Below are 21,288 nucleotides of genomic sequence, written 5' to 3'. Positions count from 1 at the left end.
AAATTTCTCATCTCTCTCTCCTTTTCCTCCCTTCCCCCAAAGTATCCTTCTCTCCATCCAACTTCTCTTCCTTTCCCTTTGACTGGGCCACCCCTCTGCTGAAATGTTGTTTCTTCTTATTCCTGGCAAACCAGGCTCAGTACAGCATGGTGGGCTCTGGAATCATGGCTCTGCCCCTTTCAATCTCTGACACCATGGGCCAAATACTGAGCTGCTTCGTGCCTCAGTTTTTCTATCTGTGAATTGGGACAATACTAGTTCCTCATACATTTGTTGTGAGGGTTAAGAGCAACAACACCTAAATCACTTAAGCCAGTGTCTGGCACATAGTTAATGCTCAATAAATGTAGGTGGCGGTGGTGGTGGTGGCGGTGGTGGTGGTGATGATGATGAAGGAGCAGGAGGAGGAGGGCATGATAGTGGTGGTGACGACAATTTTTAAAGACCTTCTCTGTGGAGTCTTTTTCAGCTTACTAAGTAGGGTTAGCTTTTCCCCTCTGGACTCCAAATAGAACTAACGACATGGGGTCCTAATTATTTATTTCACAAGCCCGAGTCTACCTAGACTGCGAGTTCCTAGGACTAGGTCTCATCAAGAAGAAAAACATCTATACTAGTGTGTGTCAGAGTTGATACCATATGCTTTTCTCTCATATAATTATTTGAGTAAGATATACTTCACATGCCAGAACATTTACCCTTTTAAAGTGTACAGTTCAAGGTACAACCTCACCACTGTCTAATTGCAGAACATGTTAGTCCCATGAAGAGAAACCCTGCATCCGTCAGTGGCCACTTCCCCCTTCTCCCCTCCCCCCATTCCCTTTCAACAACTAATCTACTTTCTGTCTCTATTGACTTGCCTGTTCTGAACATTTCATGTAGAAGGAATCATACGGTATGTGTCCTTTTGGGCCTGGTGTTTTTCACTTAACATAATGTCCTCAAGGTTTATCCACACATCGGCACTTTATTCCTTTTTATAGCTGAATAATATTCTGTTGTGAGGATCTACACATTTTATATACTCACCGATGAACGGACACTTGGGCTGTTTTGGCTATTACGGCCAATGCTGCTATGAGCACTCGTGTACAAGCTTTTGTGTGGATACGTGTTTTCATTTCTCTTCGGTGTAAACCTGGTAGAAGTGTTGGGTCGTGTGGTAACTCCCTGTCTAACTTTCTGAGGAATGGCCAAGCGATAGCAAAGTCTCTGCTCCCTCTTACGTTCCCACCAGCAGTGTATAAGGGTTCCGGTTCCTCCACACCCTCACCAACACTTGTTTTTGTCCGTCTTCTGGATTATTTACATCCTAGTGGGTGTAAAGGGTTATCTCATTGTGGCTTTGATTTGCACCTCCTAGGTGACTAGTGGTGTTGAGCATCTTTTCATGTGCTCACCAGCCACTTAAATATCTTCTTTAAAGAAATGTCTATTCAGATTGTCTCCCCATTCTTTAATTTTTTTTGTTGAGTTGTAAAATTCTTTATAATCTATAATTGCTCATCACATATATTATTTGCAGGTATTTTTTTCCCATCTGAGTGTTGTCTGTTCACTTTCTGGATAGTAGCCTTTAAAGCACAGAACTTTTTAATTTTGATGAAGTCCAATTTACCTCTTTCTTCTTTTGTTGCTTGTGCTTTTGGAATCATATCTAAGAAACCATAGCCTAATCTAGGTCACAAAGATGTACCATAAGCTTTTTGAAAGCAATCTTATTTTTAATAACCCTACAAGGAAAGAATAGCAGACCCATTTCACAGATGTGGAAACTAGGAAGTCAAATGCCAGCACTGGCTTTAAGCCCAGTTCAGTCTGACTTCAAACCTCATGTATATCTAGCTGTGCCTCTCCCCAAGTCCCTTGATCTCTTCATCCCCCACAGGGCTTGACACAGTGCCCGGGGCCCAGTAGGTCCACAGGTGGTGAACACTGGATAGATGAATGGCAGGTCCTAACAGGTGCTCAGGCTGCACTTGCTGGTTGCTTTGAGTGGATGGGGTTCACTGCTGACTATGGGTTTGTGTCTACAGTACTAGAGGTCACTGAGTATCTCTCTCCTCTCTCACCTCTGCAGTGTCTCATCATTGGGGGAGGACCGTGTGGTTTGCGCACTGCCATTGAACTTGCCTACCTGGGGGCCAAAGTGGTCGTGGTGGAGAAGAGGGACACATTTTCCCGGAACAACGTGCTGCACCTCTGGCCTTTCACAATCCATGACCTGAGGGGCCTGGGAGCCAAGAAGTTCTATGGGAAGTTCTGTGCTGGCTCCATCGACCATATCAGTGAGTGGGGCCAATGGTGGCACCCCATGAGGGGCGGGGGATGACCTTGGTAAGCATTTCTCCACACTAAGGAGTGTCCAGAATGTTCCCTCTTGAAAGTCCCTGGGGGCTCCACACATCCAACTGGCAGATATTTAGTGAAGGGCCTGCCTTGTGCCATGGGCCAGGCCCTATGTGATGCCTCACTAGGCTGTAAGCACCATGAGATCAAGGACTGTAGCATGTCTTGCTCACCAGAGTATCTCCAGAGCATAAAAGAGCGCTTGACACATAGTAGATGCTCAATAAACTCCTGTTGCATGAATGAATGAAATATGGAAAAGTGAGGTAGAGGTAAGTAACATAGTCTACACTCTTAGAGAACTCACCAAGGTTTTGTCAATAATAAAATGTGCTTTAATAGAGTAGTCAGACTTGCCAGAGGAGTTCGGAAGAGGGAGCCACAAGAAACTATTAAATGGGCTGGGTTGTTGAAGGCGTCTTGAGCAAAGGAGAGTTCTGGGGAGCCATAGCAGCTTTTAAAACAGAGGAACGATGCACTAGACAGACCCCATACCAGGTTTCCTTGAGCTTCCATGAGAGAGAGGGCATCATGATGGGAGTTCATTCAGAAAAGGAGGGGGAAGAGAGGATGTAGATTTCAGGTCCTGGGCCATCCCTGCATGCTCAAGCCTGGGTCTAGGGAGGCAGGATCCGCGCATGGGTTTTGGGAGAGCAGCCTCCTCCTCCCATAAAGGATAGAGGGCTTTAGCCATTTTATATATAGCAACCATGACTCGTAAAAGCTAGGGAGGTTAATACTGTGGGGAGAGTTCAGGGGTTTGAACAGATTTTGGTCCAAAATCTGTCTTGTCCATTTTGCTGTGTGACTTGGGTCAAATTCCTTCTTCAAGCCTCAGTTTTGTCTCCCATAAATGTGATTAATGTCTGCCTACCAGGACTGCAGAGAAGATTAAATGAGGTGAAGTTTTTAATGTGCTTATCACTGTGCCTGCTGCAGGGTAGGTACTCAGGAAATGTTTAACATGATGTACAGTGAGCAAGAAGCAGCCAGAGTCCCCAAGCTTCAGAATTCAGAATTCAAGACATGGGTGGGAGGAGAACCCTGAAAACTGTTTTCATGAGGACAAGAACTAATGGGAAATGGGTATGGGGTTCAAGTGGGAATGACTGGGAGAATTCTCAGCTACACAGGGTATAATTTAGTGCCAGATACAGGAGAACTTAGCAGCAGTGGCCCCAGAATTTATTCCCGCTCTGAGATGAGGAAATTCCATGAGTCCATTGGAAAGTAATTTGGATTCGCCTAAAAAGTTGCAGTGTCAGCTTCCAGGACATTCCCTACCACCCATGGAAGAATGTGTGTTGTTACCAATTTAGGACAACGTTGAGCACCACTTTCTCATCAGACCCTCCTGAGTGACACAGCTGGGCACTGGGGGCCCTTGTGAGGGCCCCGGGGCTGTTGGGCTGCCTTCTTGGCCAGGAGCCCCTCTATGCCCCACTGCGGGGGGTTCCCAATGTGCTTGCAGTCCTTGGAAACATCCCAGTATGCAGAAACACCGGCAGGATTGTGGAACTGAGATTTAGACATTCAGAGTGATCATTGTCGAGGGCAGCCCCAGTACCTGTGAGAAGGGAAGCAGGGAGAATTTACTGAGCACCTACTATGTGCTGGAAACACATAGACTAGGAACTTTGAAACTATAAGGAGAGGCCAGGCCTCCCCCAATGCCTGTTTCCAGGCAGGAGGTGGATTGGGTTATTTAAGTCCCAGATAATTGGCTTCCTTTCTGACTAACCATGACCCCCAGCTCCAGCTGTGTCCCGGACCTCAGCGTTGCTCAGCAGTTCTCAACTTGTCCTGTGTCAGCATCTTCCTCCAGTTCCCACCATGGGTGTTCCAAACCTCCACCACAGCCTCCTTATTCTTAGCAGATGGCTTCCCTCCTATGCTCTGGGGAAGAGCAGCCACTGGCAGGCACTCCCCATGCCTGCCCCCCTCCTTCCTCCCCCACCCAAGGACCCATTCTTTCCATTCAACCCAATGTCACAGGAAGAGCTGACCACGCGCACTCCAACTCTAGTCTCTCTTGGATTCTTTCTCTCCTTTTCACCTTCCCTATCACTTAGCCTTCCTGCTTCTGACCTAATACTCCTCCTCCAGTTCTTTGTTATTTCCCATTACTTTTCTTTACTTCATAGTATTTATTCTAGAGAGAAGAGATGTGGACTTTGTCTATACTTTCCACTCTGCCTCCTTCCATTGCAGTGTGATTTCTCCCCCTACCACTGAACTCAAGAGATTTTCACCAAGGTCTTCAGAAGCTCCCTAACTCCCAGGTGCCTTGGCCTCCTGCAGTCTTCCTATTCCTTAATCTCTTGGTGGGATGTGGTGTTTTTGGTCCATCCTCTCTTGGCTTTCAGGACTATAGTTCAGGCCCATTCTGCTACTCCTCTTCCACTCAACCACCATGCCCTGCCCCATCCTGTTTACCTGTGTTTCCTCCATTAGAGGGGGTATTCCATATCTCCCGGACCTAGCATGGCACCTGGCATAGTGTAGATGTTCAATAAATGTTAAGTGAACAAAGCCTGCAAAATACAAAGGGATCCACAGGAAGTTTGAAGCTGTACTCTACAGAAATATATTTGGAGGCAAACCTATTTTTGCTGAATAGTAGGGGACAAAATAGAGAAACAAGGTGCCACACATTGGGGGAGTTTCAGAGAGTGAGTAGGAGTTGGAGAACCATAAACTTCCCAGCTTTGTGGAAAGAATTACAGAATTGCACTCCCCACCCCTTACCCAGGGTGGCTGAGAGCTTAGGCCTAGGTCCCCAAGGAATGAGCCAGTTGACGGTCTCTCTCTTTCTCTCTCTCCTTCCCTCTCTCCCCCCAACTTCTTTCCATCTTTATCTCATCAAACCCACAGCCCAGGGAAGAGAGAGCCTTCATCATTACAGCGTATCTAACAGCCACAGTACAGTCTTAGAATCAAACAGAGCTGGGTCCCCATTCTAGTTGAACTACCCTGTGACCTTGAGCAAGTCACTTAACCTCATTAACCCTCCATTTCTCATTTGTAAAATGAGAATAATTATCCCAGAGGGCCGCTGTAAACAGGGATAAATGAGAAAACACTGTAAGGGTTAAATGAGAAGACAGAGTCTTTGGCACATAATTAGCACCCAGTAGTGATCACTATTGATTTACTGCAATGCTCAGAGATCACTGAGCAGTGATTGTATAGTATTCTGTTTACAGGATGCACCTAGGCATTGCTTCCAACAACTCATCTTTCTTTCCCTTCCCTTCTAACAGGTATTCGTCAGTTACAGCTCATCCTATTCAAGGTGGCCTTGATTTTGGGGGTTGAAATCCATGTGAATGTAGAGTTTGTGAAGGTTCTAGAGCCTCCTGAAGATCAAGAAAATCAGAGTACAGTATAACTTTCCTCTTCTGTCTAGAAATCAGATTGCAAAATGGAAATTATATTTGCAGTTCTCAGAGGATGTTTCTGTGACAATTATTCTTATTGGGGGTTGTTTGTCATAATTTCATTAATGGGTATTTTCCTTGTTTTGACCATTGCTGTCACTTTAGGTTTGCTCTTCAGCTCCCAGGGGATATATTGTTAAGTCATTAAACCTGTAATTTGACTACTCTGCCACTAGGAGGTAGTACTCTGACAAATGAAGTCAAATCACGGAGTAGGATAGAAGACAGATTTGGTTGTCTGATAAAGTTCACTCACATGCTCTTCAGCCAGTTTGTGTGCACACACAGATGGGTAGATACACTTGTACCTGTATGATGTATTTAAAATCTAGCAAAGAAAGTGAAGTGTCTAGAGCAAATATTAAATAAATATTCAGAATATTATTTGGCATCTAATATTTTAAGCTTTATTGAAGTATAATTTACAAATCATAAAACTCACCCATTGTAGTTTTGTCTGATTTAGTAGTCCCCCCCTTTTTAAATATGTTTATGTAATTTCTGATTTTATGTACGCCACAGTCAGAGTGTTTACTCATAATGCCACTGCACCTTATTATCAACAGTTTGTACTGCCTGGACCAGGCTTTCAGTCTTGAGCCAGATAGTGCTGGAGAACTCACAGTTTCACACACAGGCTACAACGCTGATTTCTCCTGTCTCTGATAGCCCAGGATATTGAGAACTTAGGGGAGGCGTTAGTTGGCTTTTGTAGCTGGGCATCCATTAAAATTCTGGAGACCTGTGTGCCCTTAATCTTTCCCAGCCCTCCAGTAGGTGCTACATTCTAACTGTGAGTAACCACCAGGGTTTCACCTGAAAGGGGTTTCATAAAAGACTGTGTGCCGCACAATGGAATATGTTGAGCATAATGAAGTAGCCTTGCAAAATGGCTTCATTACACCCTGCACATCCTTTTGGATCTGTTCAGCAATGGGAGGGCGTTGAGAAATGTGGGGAATATAAAGAGAACATGGGAGAATCTGGTGAGACTAGTTTGAGAATCCTTCAGGGTGGACTCCTAGGCTTTATAGAAACCAGTAAAACCAAGCATGAAGTTGGTGCTGGTGGTTTACTTGGTCTTGGATTGAACTAAAACTAAAGCCTGAAGGACTCCAGATTCCAGTGTGAGTCTGGACAGCTCCGGTCTTTCCTCTGGAGGCTCTGTCTGGGGTGCCTACACCTGGTGACATCATCACTCTCTCTTCCCACTGCTCTCTGTGCCAACTCACCTCATTTTTCTGTCCTGGTAGAAATTGGCTGGCGAGCAGAATTTCTTCCTGCAGACCACCCTCTGTCGGAGTTTGAGTTTGACGTCATCATTGGTGCCGACGGCCGCAGGAACACACTAGAAGGTGAAGACTCTTCTTCTTATTGCTGAGGATGGGGACACAGGAGTGGGAGGGGGTGTAACTGGAAGGGTATGGAGAAGAGGGGGCAAGGTGACAGATGCCAAAGCTGGACAGGGTCTTGATGGAGGGGCAGATCTCCCAGTCGTGACTGAGGTGAGCATTTAGCGAGCAGCCATTTAATTATCTCCGAAACTTGGTTTTTCTAACCATAAAACATGGAAAATAGAACCCTGTTAGAGCATTGTTATAAGGGCTGGGAAAGGACTCCTGTGCAAAAATGCTTTATGAAGGTAAAGTGCCATGGAAATTAAAAGAAAAAATCAACATACATTTATTGAGCGCCTGCCAATGTTCAAGCCATGGTGCCAAACACTTTCACACGTCATCCAAGATAAGCATTTTTTATCCTATTAACGGTATCGGTTTACTGCCAGGGATAATACTCTGGAAGGAGGGGCCCATCTCTTTTCATAACTTTTAAGCACATTCACTGCTGGGCAGTAAGATGGGTTTTCCCCAAACTGTTGAGGTGCAAAACTGCTTCTCCGAGTTCTAAGTTTGGAAGCACAACATGTTTTCTTGGGTTAGGATCTATTAGGCTGAGAGAGGAACCACATTGCTAGGGAATGCCTCTGTCACCTGCACCCCAGCCCCACCTTGCACTACCTGTACCGATTTGAGGCCGTGGGTTGTGGATACAGTGGTCCCACGTGGCGTCTCTTTGACTACAGACAGGTCTGCTTTTAGGGCTTGTCCTGCTCAAGGGCTGCAGGCTGCAGGTGTCTGACTGGGAAGGCACCTTCTCTGAGGATGGAACACACTTCCTGAAACTAGGCTGATCCTAGAGAATTCAGGACATGAGGTTGGCCTGCTGAGCCCCTTGCCACCCACTGTGCAGACGGTGCTTTTCTCTCTCTTCACCTCCATACCTATTCCCCAGCTCTACAATCATAACTAACATCTGATGAAGGATGTCTGAGCTGCCAACCTGGATGTTGCGCTGTTAGAGATTATGGGCCATTTGAATGGTCTGAGGAAACTATAAGTCTGAATATTTGAAAATTCAGGATCTATGCTCAGCTTGAGAATAGTTTGGCATTTCATGAACACTAAGGGCCAGATGGGAGGGAGGGGCTGTCTGGGTAACTTGGGACCAAGAGAGTAGACTAAAGCAGGGTTTCTCAACCAGCACAGTTGGTATTTTGGGCCAGGTAGTTCTTCGTCATGCATGTTCTCCCCAAGACATTGTAGGGTCCTTAGCGATATCCCTGGCCTCTACCTACTAGTCACCAGTAGTACCCTTAGTTGTGGCAACCAGAAATGTCTCAACCTTTTGCCAAATGCCCCCTGAGGGGCAAAGTCACCTGGTTAAGAAATGCTAGACTAGAGAATAATGTCCATTTCTGACCATTTTGGACAAAGGTCTAATGAAGAACAACTCAAAGGACTGAGTATAGAGTAGAGACCCAAGATTTTTTAGTCAACAGGATTTTTGACAAGGAAGTTTGGGAGTCAGCATGAGGCTTGATAGTATGGTGAGGGGCTGTGAGGGCAATTCCCACAGGGGAGCAAAGACCAAGGTTCCGTCTTGTGAGTCTGCTTGTGTGATGAGCGCCCTAAGTTAGAGAGAACAGCAGTGCCTGGGGCAGAGGGGAAATTCGGGACTCTAGGAATAGTCCAATGCTAAAGAGAAAGGGGATTAGAAAATGGTCTGTTGAGATGGTACTACCTGCTTGTGATTTTCTCTATACCCCCTGTGAGACTGTGGTTTATAGTAAGGAATACATATATATTTTATCTTCATCCCTTTCTTGCACAGAGCTCCCAAAGCCCTTGGGATTTCCTGAGTGATAAGAGCAATGGGAACATCTTCTGTTATAATATTTGGTCTCTTATCCTCAATGCCTCAAATACCTTCAGAGCCATAAAGGTGAAATGGGTGCCTTTTTGTTCATAACAGGCCTGTTTCAACCATACCTAAGTTTATGTTAATGAGGTAACTTTTGGAAATCACCTAAAGATGGGGAGGGGACTGGTGCCAGGAAAGCCAACCATAGGACTAGAGGGTTGGTACTTTCAGTCCCACCCCCTGACCTCCTGGGGGGGATAAGGTGGTAGAGATTGAGTTCAGTCACCAGTGGCTTCTGATTTACTCAATCATGCCTAAGTAATGAAGCCTTCAAAAAAACTCAAACGGAAGAAGATTGGACGAGCTTCCAGACTGGTGAACAGGTGGATATTTAGGGAAGATGGCATGCTCTGAGAGGGCTTGGATGCTCCACACCCTTTCCCCATGCCTTGCCCTATGCATCTCTCCATCTGGCTGTTCCTGAGTTAACTGGTAAGCAAAGCATTTCTCTGAGTTCTGTGAGCTCTAGAAATTAATCTAACCCAAGCAAGGGCTCCTTGGAACTTCCAAACTATTGCTGCTGGTTGGTCAGAAACATGGGCTTGCAATTGGCATCTGAGGGGGAGGACAGTCTTGTGGAGCTGAGCCCTTCACCTGTAGAATCTGCTGCTCTGTCTGGGTAGACAGTGTCAGAATTGAGATGAATCGTAGAGCCCCAAGCGAGTGTCCTGCAGTTGCTCGTTGGTGTTGGGAAAACCCACATTGTAGTTGGGTACAGAATTCTTACTGCCATTAAAAAGAAATTTCAATACAAACCATTGCGATCTATAAGAACCCCAAGGAACCACTGTACTACATTAATTGCAAGTTAGAATGCCATCTATTTATTGTACATTTACTGAGTGTGTACTACGTGCCAGTCCCTGGACTTGACATAGAAAGAAAATTTGTTCATGTTCCTGTCCCACAGGAATTCAATCTTGTAATCCTGCTTTCCAAAGGGGGAAAAAACTTGGAAATGCTAAAAAAGCAGTTTTAATTGTGTAAGTTCAAAGTACATACAGGTCTTTCAGGAGGTATCCAGCAACCGTGCCCAGCACATCGTTAACAGGATGTGCCTGTGACCGCCTGTTGGAGGTCATTTTAGCCTTTTGTTTGTCGAAGCCTGACCAGGACGCTGGGTCCTGTAGATCTCAGATGAGGAACAAGTCTCGCTGACTTAGAAGAGCCTCTGGTGATGTGTTTCTTCCTTGGGTGCAAATCGCAGCCTTGCTGCCTGCCCCTGGTCTCTAGAGATCCAGAATTCTGTTTTTGCTGACCCATGGGGCATCTGAGAATAGCTTTCTAAGTAATCTTTTTCAGTTTTCACACCAAATCCAGAAGAGAGACCCACTTCTTCCCCTTTCCTTACGCAGGGTTCAGGAGAAAAGAATTCCGTGGGAAGCTGGCCATCGCAATCACCGCCAACTTCATAAACAGAAACAGCACGGCGGAGGCCAAGGTGGAAGAAATTAGTGGCGTGGCTTTCATCTTCAATCAGAAGTTTTTTCAGGACCTTAAAGAAGAAACAGGTGAGACTGTCACCTTTCTCCAGACCAGGCCGCCGTCACTTCCTAAAGTGCTCCATGGAGCGGCTGACTTTCCCCAGCTCTTGGGTCGGGGATACTCTAATTCACTGGAATCAGGGATTTCTCCTTATCTTCGAGGACAAGAGCGATTCTTGAGGGACAGTCCTGGACGTTGTACGTGACTACAGATGCACATTTGTTTACTCAGGAAACATGGGCTGAGTGCCCATTGTGTGCTGGTCCTGACTAGAGTGGCATGTACAGCCAAGACCAACATGGTCCCCACCCGAAGTGGCTCCCTGTCCAGAGAGGGACACCCCCATTACCCATCCTCAGGTGGGCTTGGTCGGTCCAGTGGGAGAACAGTGTGAGATTCAGGGAGCACTCTGAGCAGGGAGCCAGTAACCTGTGGGTGGTCCCTGGAGAAATCTAGGTGACTTACACATTGTGCCAGGAGCCCTTCCTCCTGAGGGATGTCCAGAGATGCCAGGGAGCTTGACTCTCACCCAAGGGTGTCAGTTGTCCCCCAGGCATGGCCTTGAGGAAAGTATTCATTTGTTTACTCAACAAATATATATTGAATGCCTACTAGGTGCAGGAGGCTGTTCAAGGGTGAGAGATAGAGCAGTGGGCCAAACAAGCAAAACCCTGCTCTCAGAGCGTATATTCTGTAGAAAGAGACCGTCCATAAACAAATAACTAACGAGTCAGGTGGTCTGTGAGGATGGTGGGGAAAACAAAGCAAGGTGAGGGGAAGCGAGGGACGAAATGCCTGCTCCCAATTAAGTGAATTCCAATATTTTTGTTCATGTTCCTGTCCCATACCACCAGCAGTTTCCTCTTTAACCCAATTAAAAAATACATATATTTCTCTTTGAAAAGACAGTGTAACAAAAATGTTGAATCTTTACACTGAAAATAAATCATTCACACCTAGCACCACCTAGCCCAGGATACTCCTCATTTTCATATACTTCTTTTCAGTAATTTTTCACCCACATCCCTACTTTTTACATGGATCTAGTTCTCATAGTGCCAACACTCTTTGTTATTCTGCTTTTCTCATTCAGCCTGACATTGTAAACATTGTCCCTATGGCTACCCAGTCACCCTGACGGTCAGCTTGGGCAGAAGAGTGCATTCAGTGGACGTATTGTCTCTGCTTAAGCATTTTAAACCATGGGCTGGTAAGCTGGCTGGCTGCATGCTCTTGTATTGCCTTTGAGCAAAGAATCTTTTAATATCTATAGATGGCTGAAGAAAAGTCAAAAGAAGAGTATTTTGTGACAAATTGAAAGTTATGTGAAATTCAAGTTTCAATGTCTACAAATAAAGGGCTGTGGGAGTGCAGGCGCACAGATTGGTTCCCGTTGCTGCCCGCGGCCGCCCTGCCTCGGGTGGTGGCAACGCAGACCAGAGGGCTCGCAAAACCCACAACACTTACGTTTGGCCCTTCACAGAGAAAGTGTGCTGACTGCCGGGGCAGGCCTTTCCGTTATGTACTGTTGCAGCTCAAACTGCTTCGGCTGGATTATTTTGTGAAGGTAGGATTCTAGGAATGGGACTCCGCCTCTCACTGGCCACAACGGCGGGCGCCCATTGCATGACCCTCTGAAATCCAGCGCAGTTGCAATATTTCACTTAAAAAAGTATTTCCTTCCAGCATATTATGTCCCTTTGAATGATTTAAGAGTTCTCCAACCCTCCCTTCCTCTCAAAAACCAAGAAAATAAATGCGTGAATAAACCACCAAATATAACGGATGACAGGACATTGAGTGTGTTTTTCCAAAAACTTGAATGAGCTTCCTTTAAACTCTGCTGTGGTCATCACCTCTGGCCCTTGTTCCACACACTGCCCCTCACAGCCACGGTGATGAATTTCCTCCAACTCCCTGGGGGGCCTCTGCATCGATGGCTATTTCCTATTTAATAGTACTAAAGGCGTCCCTGTGGTTACCCATCATGCCTCTGTGTTGACTGCTGGTAAGTTGCCATGCATCTGTTCCTTTCCCTCCGCTGGAAGGAGCTAAGCCAGTGCTTCTCAAATCAGAGTCACCTGCAGGGCTTGTTAAAGCATGGGTTGCTGGCCCCACCCCCCAGGAGGTCTGGGTTGGGCCCCGGCATTTCAATAAGTTCTCGCGTGATGCTGATGCTTCTGGCTGGCATCCCCACTTACAGGACCACTGAGCTAAGCTATCATCTCACGACATTGTTTTAAATGCAGAAACCTAGTCTCTAAAGTGTTTTTGCAGCTGGTGGAAAGTAAAGAAAGATACGACCCAGCCCTTTAACCTGAGTTGCTCCTCCCAGGGAAGAAATGGTGGAAACATCACTTAGCTGCCTTCACCTGGGTGAATTCTGACACTTGGTGTTATTGATCTTTTCTGGCCTCGTATGTCTCAGAAACTCATCCAGTGTGAATATTCTGCAGGTAAATAAAGAGGCAAAGTAGAACCCTGGCACAGCAGGCCCCGAGGAGGCAGCACTGAGTGCAGGAATGCTTCTCTTTTCAGGAATTGACCTCGAGAACATTGTTTACTATAAGGACTGCACCCACTACTTTGTCATGACCGCCAAGAAGCAGAGTCTCCTGGACAAAGGCGTCATCATTAATGTAAGTACCTCTTCTTGGCTGTTATACCCTGTTTTTGCGTGGGGACCTGGGCTGGCAGCACCAGCAAGTGCAGGAGTGGGCAGCACCCTGCCAGAAACTGAGTGAGGGGGGACGTGGAAGGGCCCCCTATGCACCACTTCCCTTCTCCTTGGTTTTGCGTGAGTGTTGGATGAATGAGTCCACACCAGTACATGCAGCAGTGTTTCTGCAGAGACCTGGGGGTGGGGGGTGGGGGGGTGCTGAGCCCCTAACCCAGGTGTTAGCGTGGGTCTTGACCCTCGAGAGATCACCTGAGTCTTCTTTTTCCCCATGACTCACTCAGCCCTCCCCCTTTTCTGGGAGGCCACAGTCATTTGGAGGCAGATGGGGACTTCTTGTCCTAGTGGGACACAGAGACTTTGGCTTGTGGATTTCACACTGTAGCCCCCGTGTCGTGGTGTGGGGGGAAAGCTCTTGTAGTCAAGAAGACCTGTGTCGAATCTTAGCTCTGCCACCTAGTAACTCAGGACCGTGGCTAAGCTGCCTCACCTTTCTGAACCCCAGTCTTCTCACCTGCAGAGTAGGAATCATAGTTTCTGTCTAAAAGGGCGGTTTGAAAAGAGCATATTTAAAAACGTATACAGAGCACCTAGCACCCTGCTTAGCATGTAGTGGATTGTAGATTCTCTCCATAACTTCTCCGCCCAATCTGGACACCTGCTATTTTGTCCTGCTGGCTTCCTGGCCTCTGCTTCCTGCCTCTGCATTTTCCTGCTTCACCAGAGAGCAGGGTTGGCAGGAGCGAGCATGGAGTGGTGGGCCCTGGGCTGGAAGCTTGTTTGGCCAGGTGTTGACCTTTCCAGAGCCCCTGCTCTTGCCACTGCTGCTGCCGTAGCCTCAAGATAAGGATCGCGCAGTCCAGGGTCAGCCTGCTCTCTGGCGTTGGCCTACAGCCCGGACGGCATGGTGACCATTCACTGCTGCTTGTCAGAGAAGAATGTGCCTATCTCCTCGCCAGCTCGTGCTGGCAGCGGCCGGCTGGCATCAGTAACCCAGCCCTCCCCTGGGCCTCCTCCACATCGGTCAGGTCTTAGTTGAAAGCTGAAGTTGCTGGATGGGGGGTATGAAGGAGGGAGGGGGGTTGCATGAAGCTGAGTGAGCACCACCAGCAGATGTGTGAGCAGAGGGCTCAGCATCTGGTGCCCTACTGGTGACCCAGTCTGGAGGAGGCAAGGTAGTGTCCCTTTCTCTCCTCTGCTCCACAGATGTTTCTCCCAAAGTTGTGACTTCTGTTGGGATGCTGGTGCTAGATAGGGAAGAACTATTTGGGGCCCAGGGATGCAGGTGCAGTGGGCACCTTGGCAGCCTGGGGGGTGGGTATTGTGTCAGCCTCTGGGGCATTAGGCACAGTGTGACTTTGGTTTCCCATTCACTGGCTGAGCACTCCAGCCGTCTGGGGCACCGTTGGCCTCGGGTCATCCCCGGGCATTTGCCCAGGCCACAACATGTTGTTTATGGTGACTCCATTCCTCGGCAGTTGGCAAAGCCCCTCCATCTCCCATCTCAGGCTCTCCCTCGCGGCACAGATGGGTGAGAGTGACTCACTCCAGGCCCACGTATCACAACCGTGGAGGAGCGGGGAGCAGATCCCAAGCCCACGCTTGTCCTCACCAGGACCTTTCTTCTCCCACAGACTCTGGAAGCATCTTCTGAGCCGGTGCTAAGGGGCCTCTAGGTGTAAGACATGAACTCTTATCTAGACATTGAAGGCCATGGGCTGGACATGGGAGAACTGGACACCCATTTGGTTCAGGAGCTCTGGCCTGAGTCTCCAGGGGTGCAGCTTAGCTCTGTAGTATTTGCAAAAGCTGGGAGCGGCACCACCTATCCCAAGCCACTTGAATTAACATTCCTCTTGCTCCTGAAGGAATGGCAAATCCTCTCTGCTTCCCTCTCCCTATGTGGATCCACATCTTCCCAGAGGCACACAGAAGGTGCTGAGAGCCTGTCTGATGAGTGACTGATCGACCTGCTTCCCCATCTATTCCTGCTGATCTCTGAGCTTCTTTCTATGGCTACTGAAGGAAGAGGAGGGTTTCTCCTCAAGAAACCATGCCTCTGGGCTCCCAAATGTGTCCACTTTGCTCTCCCCCACAGGGAGGGTGGCCCACCCCCCTGGGCCCTGCCTCTGCTGGTGCACACACACTCAGGCTAGGATTCCAGGATGCAGTGGGCTTGGTCTCACCATGATGGGAGCTTGGTTGCCAGATGTATGAGGTGGTCACACATTAGGTGGTCTCCCAAGGCAGAGTCCACCTTCATTTGAAGTACTAGGCAGGCACTGCCTGACCGTTGCTTCTGGCCTACAGCCTCTTTCCAGCTCAACACTTGGCATGACTATTCTTCCTGCTGATTACCCACCTCTGCGCATTTTTGCTGCTTCCTTCTACTGCCTCGCCTGTCCATTTAGCATTTAGCCTCCCTTCAGTACCCTAGCCCTATGGAGAATGGGACCCAAATTCATTCCTCATTAATACCTGAATTTAGAACTGCTTCCCCAGGCCTGCCTACTTTCCTGAGAGCCCCATTCCCACACTTTTCTTTCTCATCCTTGTATTCAACCCCTCCCTATGGTTCTGCTTGTGTCATCCACTCATTCACCTGGGACCTCCTGCCCTGCAAGGCCCATGGCTCCTCCCAGCAGGCCCAGGCCAGGTGAACCATCACCCCAGTGCATCCTGGGGGCCTGTCCTTTTGCCAGATCCCCACACTCTTGCTTGGGGCGTCAGCACCAGCCATTGCACTGTGTCCACGTTCACCTGTCACCTGGTCCACCTCAGGGGTGCTTGCAGCATGTTTTGAAGAGGGGGCTTTTTGAGACTTGTCTATTCATTTTTCCCTATCTTATCACCACACTTTCAAGGGGAGGAAGCGATTGTGTAACTGTAGACACAGATATGAGAGAGGAAATCAAATAACAGGAGCTCCAGCCTGGACACGTGACCTGACAAAGGGCTCTTGGGCCAATGCTGATGCAGTTTGAGTGGCGTGGTTTGGGTGTGGAAATATTAGCATTCCTGGAACAAGGTGTTTGAAATCGTGGCTAATTGTTCCAGTAGGTCACAATGCTTGTAGGTGAGACTATGCCTTCCCAGACCTTTGTAAATGCTCTTGCTGGTGCATTTGGTGGGTCCAGGCAGCACTTCACCATGTGCTGCACTTCATGTCATCATTATTGAGGACGGGAATCCCATTTGTCGAGCACGTCCAACGCGCCAGGCATCAGGCTGGGGATTTTATACTGTTTCATTTGGTCCTCACACGGCTCTGTGAACTAAATTTTGTTATTCTTATTTAACAAGTAAGAAAATGGAAAGTCAGAAGGGTTTAATAACTTGCCCAAATGCACATAGTCAGTAAACAGCAGAGGTGGGATTTGATCTGTTGCTCTCAATAACCCTAAGGCCTTTGTTGGTCTCATATACATGAGTCCCTGTGACCCCACAACCTCCCAGGGATGTGCACCTTCTGTGTCACCTTTTGGGAAAGACAGTCTTTTAGTTCCACAGGGTGAGCACATTTGAGTCTGGGAGCCAGGTGTCCTACAGTTCACTGCCAGTGTCCCTCCAGGATGGGGACCCTAGTCCTATAGGCTCGGGTCCCAACCCCCTGGCAGGGAGTGTAGCGGTTAACACTGTGAGGGCAAAGCGGGCTCAGCATGCCCTCAGCCTGTTGAGAAAAGTGGTAACTGACTTTGGAGAGAAAGTTTGAATTATGTCCAGCACCCATTTCTTCTCTGATCTTGTTTGACCACTAAACTCAGTGTATCTGGACCACATTAGCTTATCTTAGTTCACTATAAAATCACTCTTTTCTCTTTTAATTTAACTGAAGTTATCACGAGAAACAACCATACAAAATATGCTTCTATATTTGCGGCAAGACCATGATTATGTGCGCTGTTCATTACAACACAGCATTCTCTGTTGCAACCCCTCGGTGAGACAGTTCTTTCAGAACTTAGTGCCAGGAAAAAACTAGCCTTCCCTAAAGACTTTGTATGCTTCCTTCTTCCCGATAAGGAGATCCCTGTGATACATCACATTTCCCTTTTGCCTTGGGTGCCAGGAAGCTCAATGCCAAATTTCATGCTTCATCACAACTCTGTTAATACTCACAGCTAGCTGATTTCATTCCTTTTTCTTCCCTTGGCCGTTTTTCTAATTTCTGTTTTGATTAGCCTCACCGCATAAACCCCATTCCAAGTCCTTCTGCGAAGAAGTGGGTGTGAATCCTTGCCCTGCAGAGGGGCGGGTTGCTGCACTGTGCGTCTGCTCTTCCCCCAGGACTCCATCGACACGGAGATGCTGCTGTGTGCAGAGAATGTGAACCAGGACAACCTGCTGTCCTATGCCCGCGAAGCTGCAGACTTTGCCACCAATTACCAGCTGCCATCTTTAGACTTCGCCATGAACCATTACGGGCAGCCTGACGTGGCCATGTTCGACTTCACCTCCATGTACGCCTCAGAGAATGCGGCCCTGGTGCGCGAGCGTCAGTCACACCAGCTGCTCGTGGCCCTGGTGGGCGACAGCTTGCTTGAGGTACCGCCTGCCATTGGAGCCCTCTCGCTCCCTGCATTTATGTTTGGCTGCAGCATCTGCCATCATGCCGCTGGGGAAGGACAGGCCCTCCGCCAGTTGGGAGGACTCCGCCAAGTGCATTCTGACCTCAGAGCCTGCCCTTGTGCTCAATTCAGAGGAGCTGGTTCTTTCTGTATCAGCCAGAAAGCTTTCTCGTCCACCTCAGGGTTCTTCTGGGCTGACCTCTTTGTTGAAGTACAAACTGAGGTGGCCTGGTCTGGACTTCCTGGCCATCTTTCTCCGCATGTGTGACCCCAGCTGGGGCGAGATTCCTTCCTCACGTGGGTGGATCTTTGTGGCTTTTCAACACTGAGATCACGTCGGGTGCAAGAAAGGCACATGGGCCCAAAGTCCGGTTTCCGTTCATGGCTCCCCTGCTCAAAATTCTTCCCAGAAAATTGGCAAATGCTAGAGTCCTTAGGTTAATTAAATGCTTTCAGAAGGGATACATTTCCATCTTTAATGTAATCACTAACCAAAATGTGTTTATATGTATTTATCCCAAGTTAAGCATCAAATTCTAAACTCTGCTTTGGGTGCGCATGGGACAGTTGAGTTAGAACCAAGCTCGGTGAATGAATCATTGCTCACCCTTGTGTGGGGACTGTAACCTAAGAGCCTAGCATTCAGCACCTCACCCCCATGTCCCCCTTCCCAGCTTCATCTTGCAGTACTCTCCCCCGTGACCTCTGCTCTGCCCAAACCAGATGGACTCGTCTCTCGTCAGGCTTCGTCATCTCCCAGCCACCAAGACTTTGCCCACTGTTCCGGCCCCTGCTACTTGTGCATGGATTAAAATGAGAATCCTGACCACTCTTTAAAATCAGCATAAATGCAACTCTTTTATGAAGCATTCCCTATTTCCCTCCCCCAGGGTGGGAAGCAGTTTTGTTGTTCCTGTGTCATAGGACCCTTTACACATGGCTTGTGCTGCAGGTGTTTGTATTTGTGGGAACCTTAGTGGGCAACCCCCGTCACCTCTCTATCCCCTCGTCACCTCTCTATCCCTCACAGTGCTGTGCATGGGCCTGGCAGTAGGAGAGGGCTGGAGAGAGGGATGGCAGGCCGGGAGTCGTTAGGACCAACTCGAATTTTGCGTGTCTTCCTTTGCAGCCCTTTTGGCCCATGGGCACAGGCTGTGCCCGCGGCTTCCTGGCCGCCTTTGACACGGCGTGGATGGTGAAACACTGGGACCAGGGCACTGCTCCCCTGGAGCTGCTGGCTGAGAGGTGAGTATGGGGAGCCAGGCTCCCAGCTGGGGCAGAAAAGGGAGCGTGGCTGGCTGTTAGGTGGCACCTAAATGAAGCCTCGGGCTCCTCTCACCTGCCTTCCCACATGTGGCTTGATTGATCATCAGGGTCCCAAGGGAACTTTTTCCATCGTGATCTACCCCCTCCAGTGACTTTCTCTGGGGGCTGTGGTTCCTTGATGCCAAGGAGAAACCTTCATCCAGGGTGGCCCTGGAGTCGGGGTCCGGCACTGCTCAGTTGCCCAGGAGCCTGAGGGGGTTTAGGGGAAGCTTCCATACAGGTGCTGAGTGCTCTGCTCTGTTGTGAGCTGAGTTCTCTGATCCGTCCCCCACCCCCCTGCCCCAGGCCTCTTCTGCTGCTAAGATCCTGGGCTTCCTCCCAAAACCCTGCTGTTGGCCACGTGGCTGTGACAGCTGGTGGGCTGGGAGAAGTCAGGCCTGGTGGGTGGGGACAGGCCTTTGCTGGTCTTGGGTGTGGAGGCCTGTGGTCATGGGGGACAGGCCACAGGAGGCCACTTGGCTAAGTGGCATTTAAAACAAAACCATAGGTCACTGAGCTGCCAGCTCTGCTTGGGGAGGTGGCCAGTATCCCTGCGCCCCCTCCAACCTCCTGAACTCCTTCCTTCCTTCTCTGCCCTTTTGAACTTTTCCCACTTTGCAGATCTCAAGAATAACAAGGGCCAAGCATTGCAGGGGAGAGTTAGATAAGCACATCTAAGAAGCCCTTGAGAGCAGGAGAAGGGGAGTGGGGGTGGGGACAAAGGCCTCAGGCTTCAAGAACAATCCCTGATCTGGGGTTCTGCCTCCCTCCAGAGAAAGTCTTTACCGGCTGTTACCTCAAACGACCCCAGAGAACATCAACAAGAACTTTGATCAGTACACGTTGGACCCGGGGACGCGCTACCCGAACCTCAACTCCCACTGTGTCCGCCCCCATCAAGTGAGTCCTCCCTTGGGGTCTCCTCTGGGTGACCCAGCACTGAGCGGTGGGAAGGAGGGGTCGCCTGAAATCTTCACACATCCCTGGGACCACGGCCACCAATCCCTCTTGCCCCGAAGGTGAGACCCACTCCCCTCTCTAGGAGAGTCACAAGAAAAAGGTAGAGTCCACATCTTTCTAGCCTACAGGAGAGAAATGGGACACATGTGTATGTTCATATTTATACATATGTTTACATATGTTTATTTGTCACCACTCATGTGTGTTACTAAGCCCCACATGAATGGAAGCATACCTCTCTCAAAATCTTTGGTCGAATATTGAGTCCTTTCCCTCACCATCCTAGAGTCCATTGTTTTTCTCCCATTGACTGAGAGCCATGCAACCTCTTCTGTCAATAGCAGAGTGGTGTGGATGTAAAAAATTAGCCAACGAAGTATGTTTACACTTGAGTGCTTCCACATCTGAGGGGATAATGGAGATCCGTTGCTCCGTGTCTCGGGCGGCCTGGGCTTCCTTGCTGAGGGTCCAGCGGTAGAGGAAAGGGTGGCCGACACTGAATAGGGAGTAGGTGAGGCTCAGAGGCCCTGAGGCTAGAATTTGGGGGAGAACGGGCGGGCAGCTGTGCCATCTCTCTTGCGTGTAGGTGAAGCATTTGTACATCACTACGGAGCTGCACCAGTTCCCTCTCAAGAGGCTGGGCTCAGTGCGGAGATCCGTGGGCCTCTCCAGGCATGGTAAGCGGCCTCCCGGGACCCCAGGGAGGCCTCTGGGATCGGCTTTGTGGGGAAGAGCTCTGCCGCTGGCCAGGGGGCACAGGCCCTGCAGGGAGCCTGGCTCTGCTCTGGTGACCTTGGCCAGGCTCCTCTCCTCTGTACTCCAGTTTCCTCTTCTGTGAAAGCAGGACAGTGACACCCCTACGGCTTACTCATCATAAAAGGGTGAAAATATGTTGAGCATCTAGTACATCAAAGTGAGCTGTGGAATGACTTCCCTGGGACTTGCTTTTCTTTCCCTTTTATTTCCAGTATGGGGGTCTTGTCTCCCCAGCTGGACACCCTGCATGTGCGGATTTCCCGGGCCTGGCATAGTGCTGGGTGCAAGGCCAGTGCTCAGTAGCAAAGGGAAGGGATGATTACTGTATAAGTCCCCGGTATCCATGGCTTTGCCCAGGTCACTCTCCTGCGTCCTCCCTGCCTTTGGGCCAACTCGGCCTTACCAGCCCCCCTCCCTTCCCTGCAACACCCCATGTTCCCCTGCAGCCACCCCACCATCAGCCAGTCCACACAAACACGGCAGG

The 21,288-nt window shown here is 48.9% G+C and overlaps 1 protein-coding gene across 13 annotated transcripts in view; it reads left to right on the top strand.

Annotated features, from left to right (window-relative positions):
* Positions 1–21,288, top strand: part of MICAL2 (microtubule associated monooxygenase, calponin and LIM domain containing 2) — a 214,867-nt gene that overhangs the window by 84,256 nt on the left and 109,323 nt on the right. For all 13 annotated transcript variants that reach the window (XM_045194029.3, XM_045194031.3, XM_045194032.3 and 10 more), the window contains 9 exons: positions 2,084–2,291; positions 5,616–5,732; positions 7,046–7,147; positions 10,409–10,564; positions 13,077–13,177; positions 17,503–17,760; positions 18,913–19,028; positions 19,862–19,988; positions 20,635–20,725. In XM_045194029.3, the coding sequence (XP_045049964.2) occupies positions 2,084–2,291; positions 5,616–5,732; positions 7,046–7,147; positions 10,409–10,564; positions 13,077–13,177; positions 17,503–17,760; positions 18,913–19,028; positions 19,862–19,988; positions 20,635–20,725 (1,276 nt within the window). The remainder of the gene's footprint in view (positions 1–2,083; positions 2,292–5,615; positions 5,733–7,045; positions 7,148–10,408; positions 10,565–13,076; positions 13,178–17,502; positions 17,761–18,912; positions 19,029–19,861; positions 19,989–20,634; positions 20,726–21,288) is intronic.

Source organism: Desmodus rotundus, chromosome 5 (genome assembly GCF_022682495.2).
Source record: "Desmodus rotundus isolate HL8 chromosome 5, HLdesRot8A.1, whole genome shotgun sequence".
Lineage (NCBI taxonomy): Eukaryota > Metazoa > Chordata > Mammalia > Chiroptera > Phyllostomidae > Desmodus > Desmodus rotundus.
This window is presented reverse-complemented; position numbering and strand designations above follow the sequence as displayed.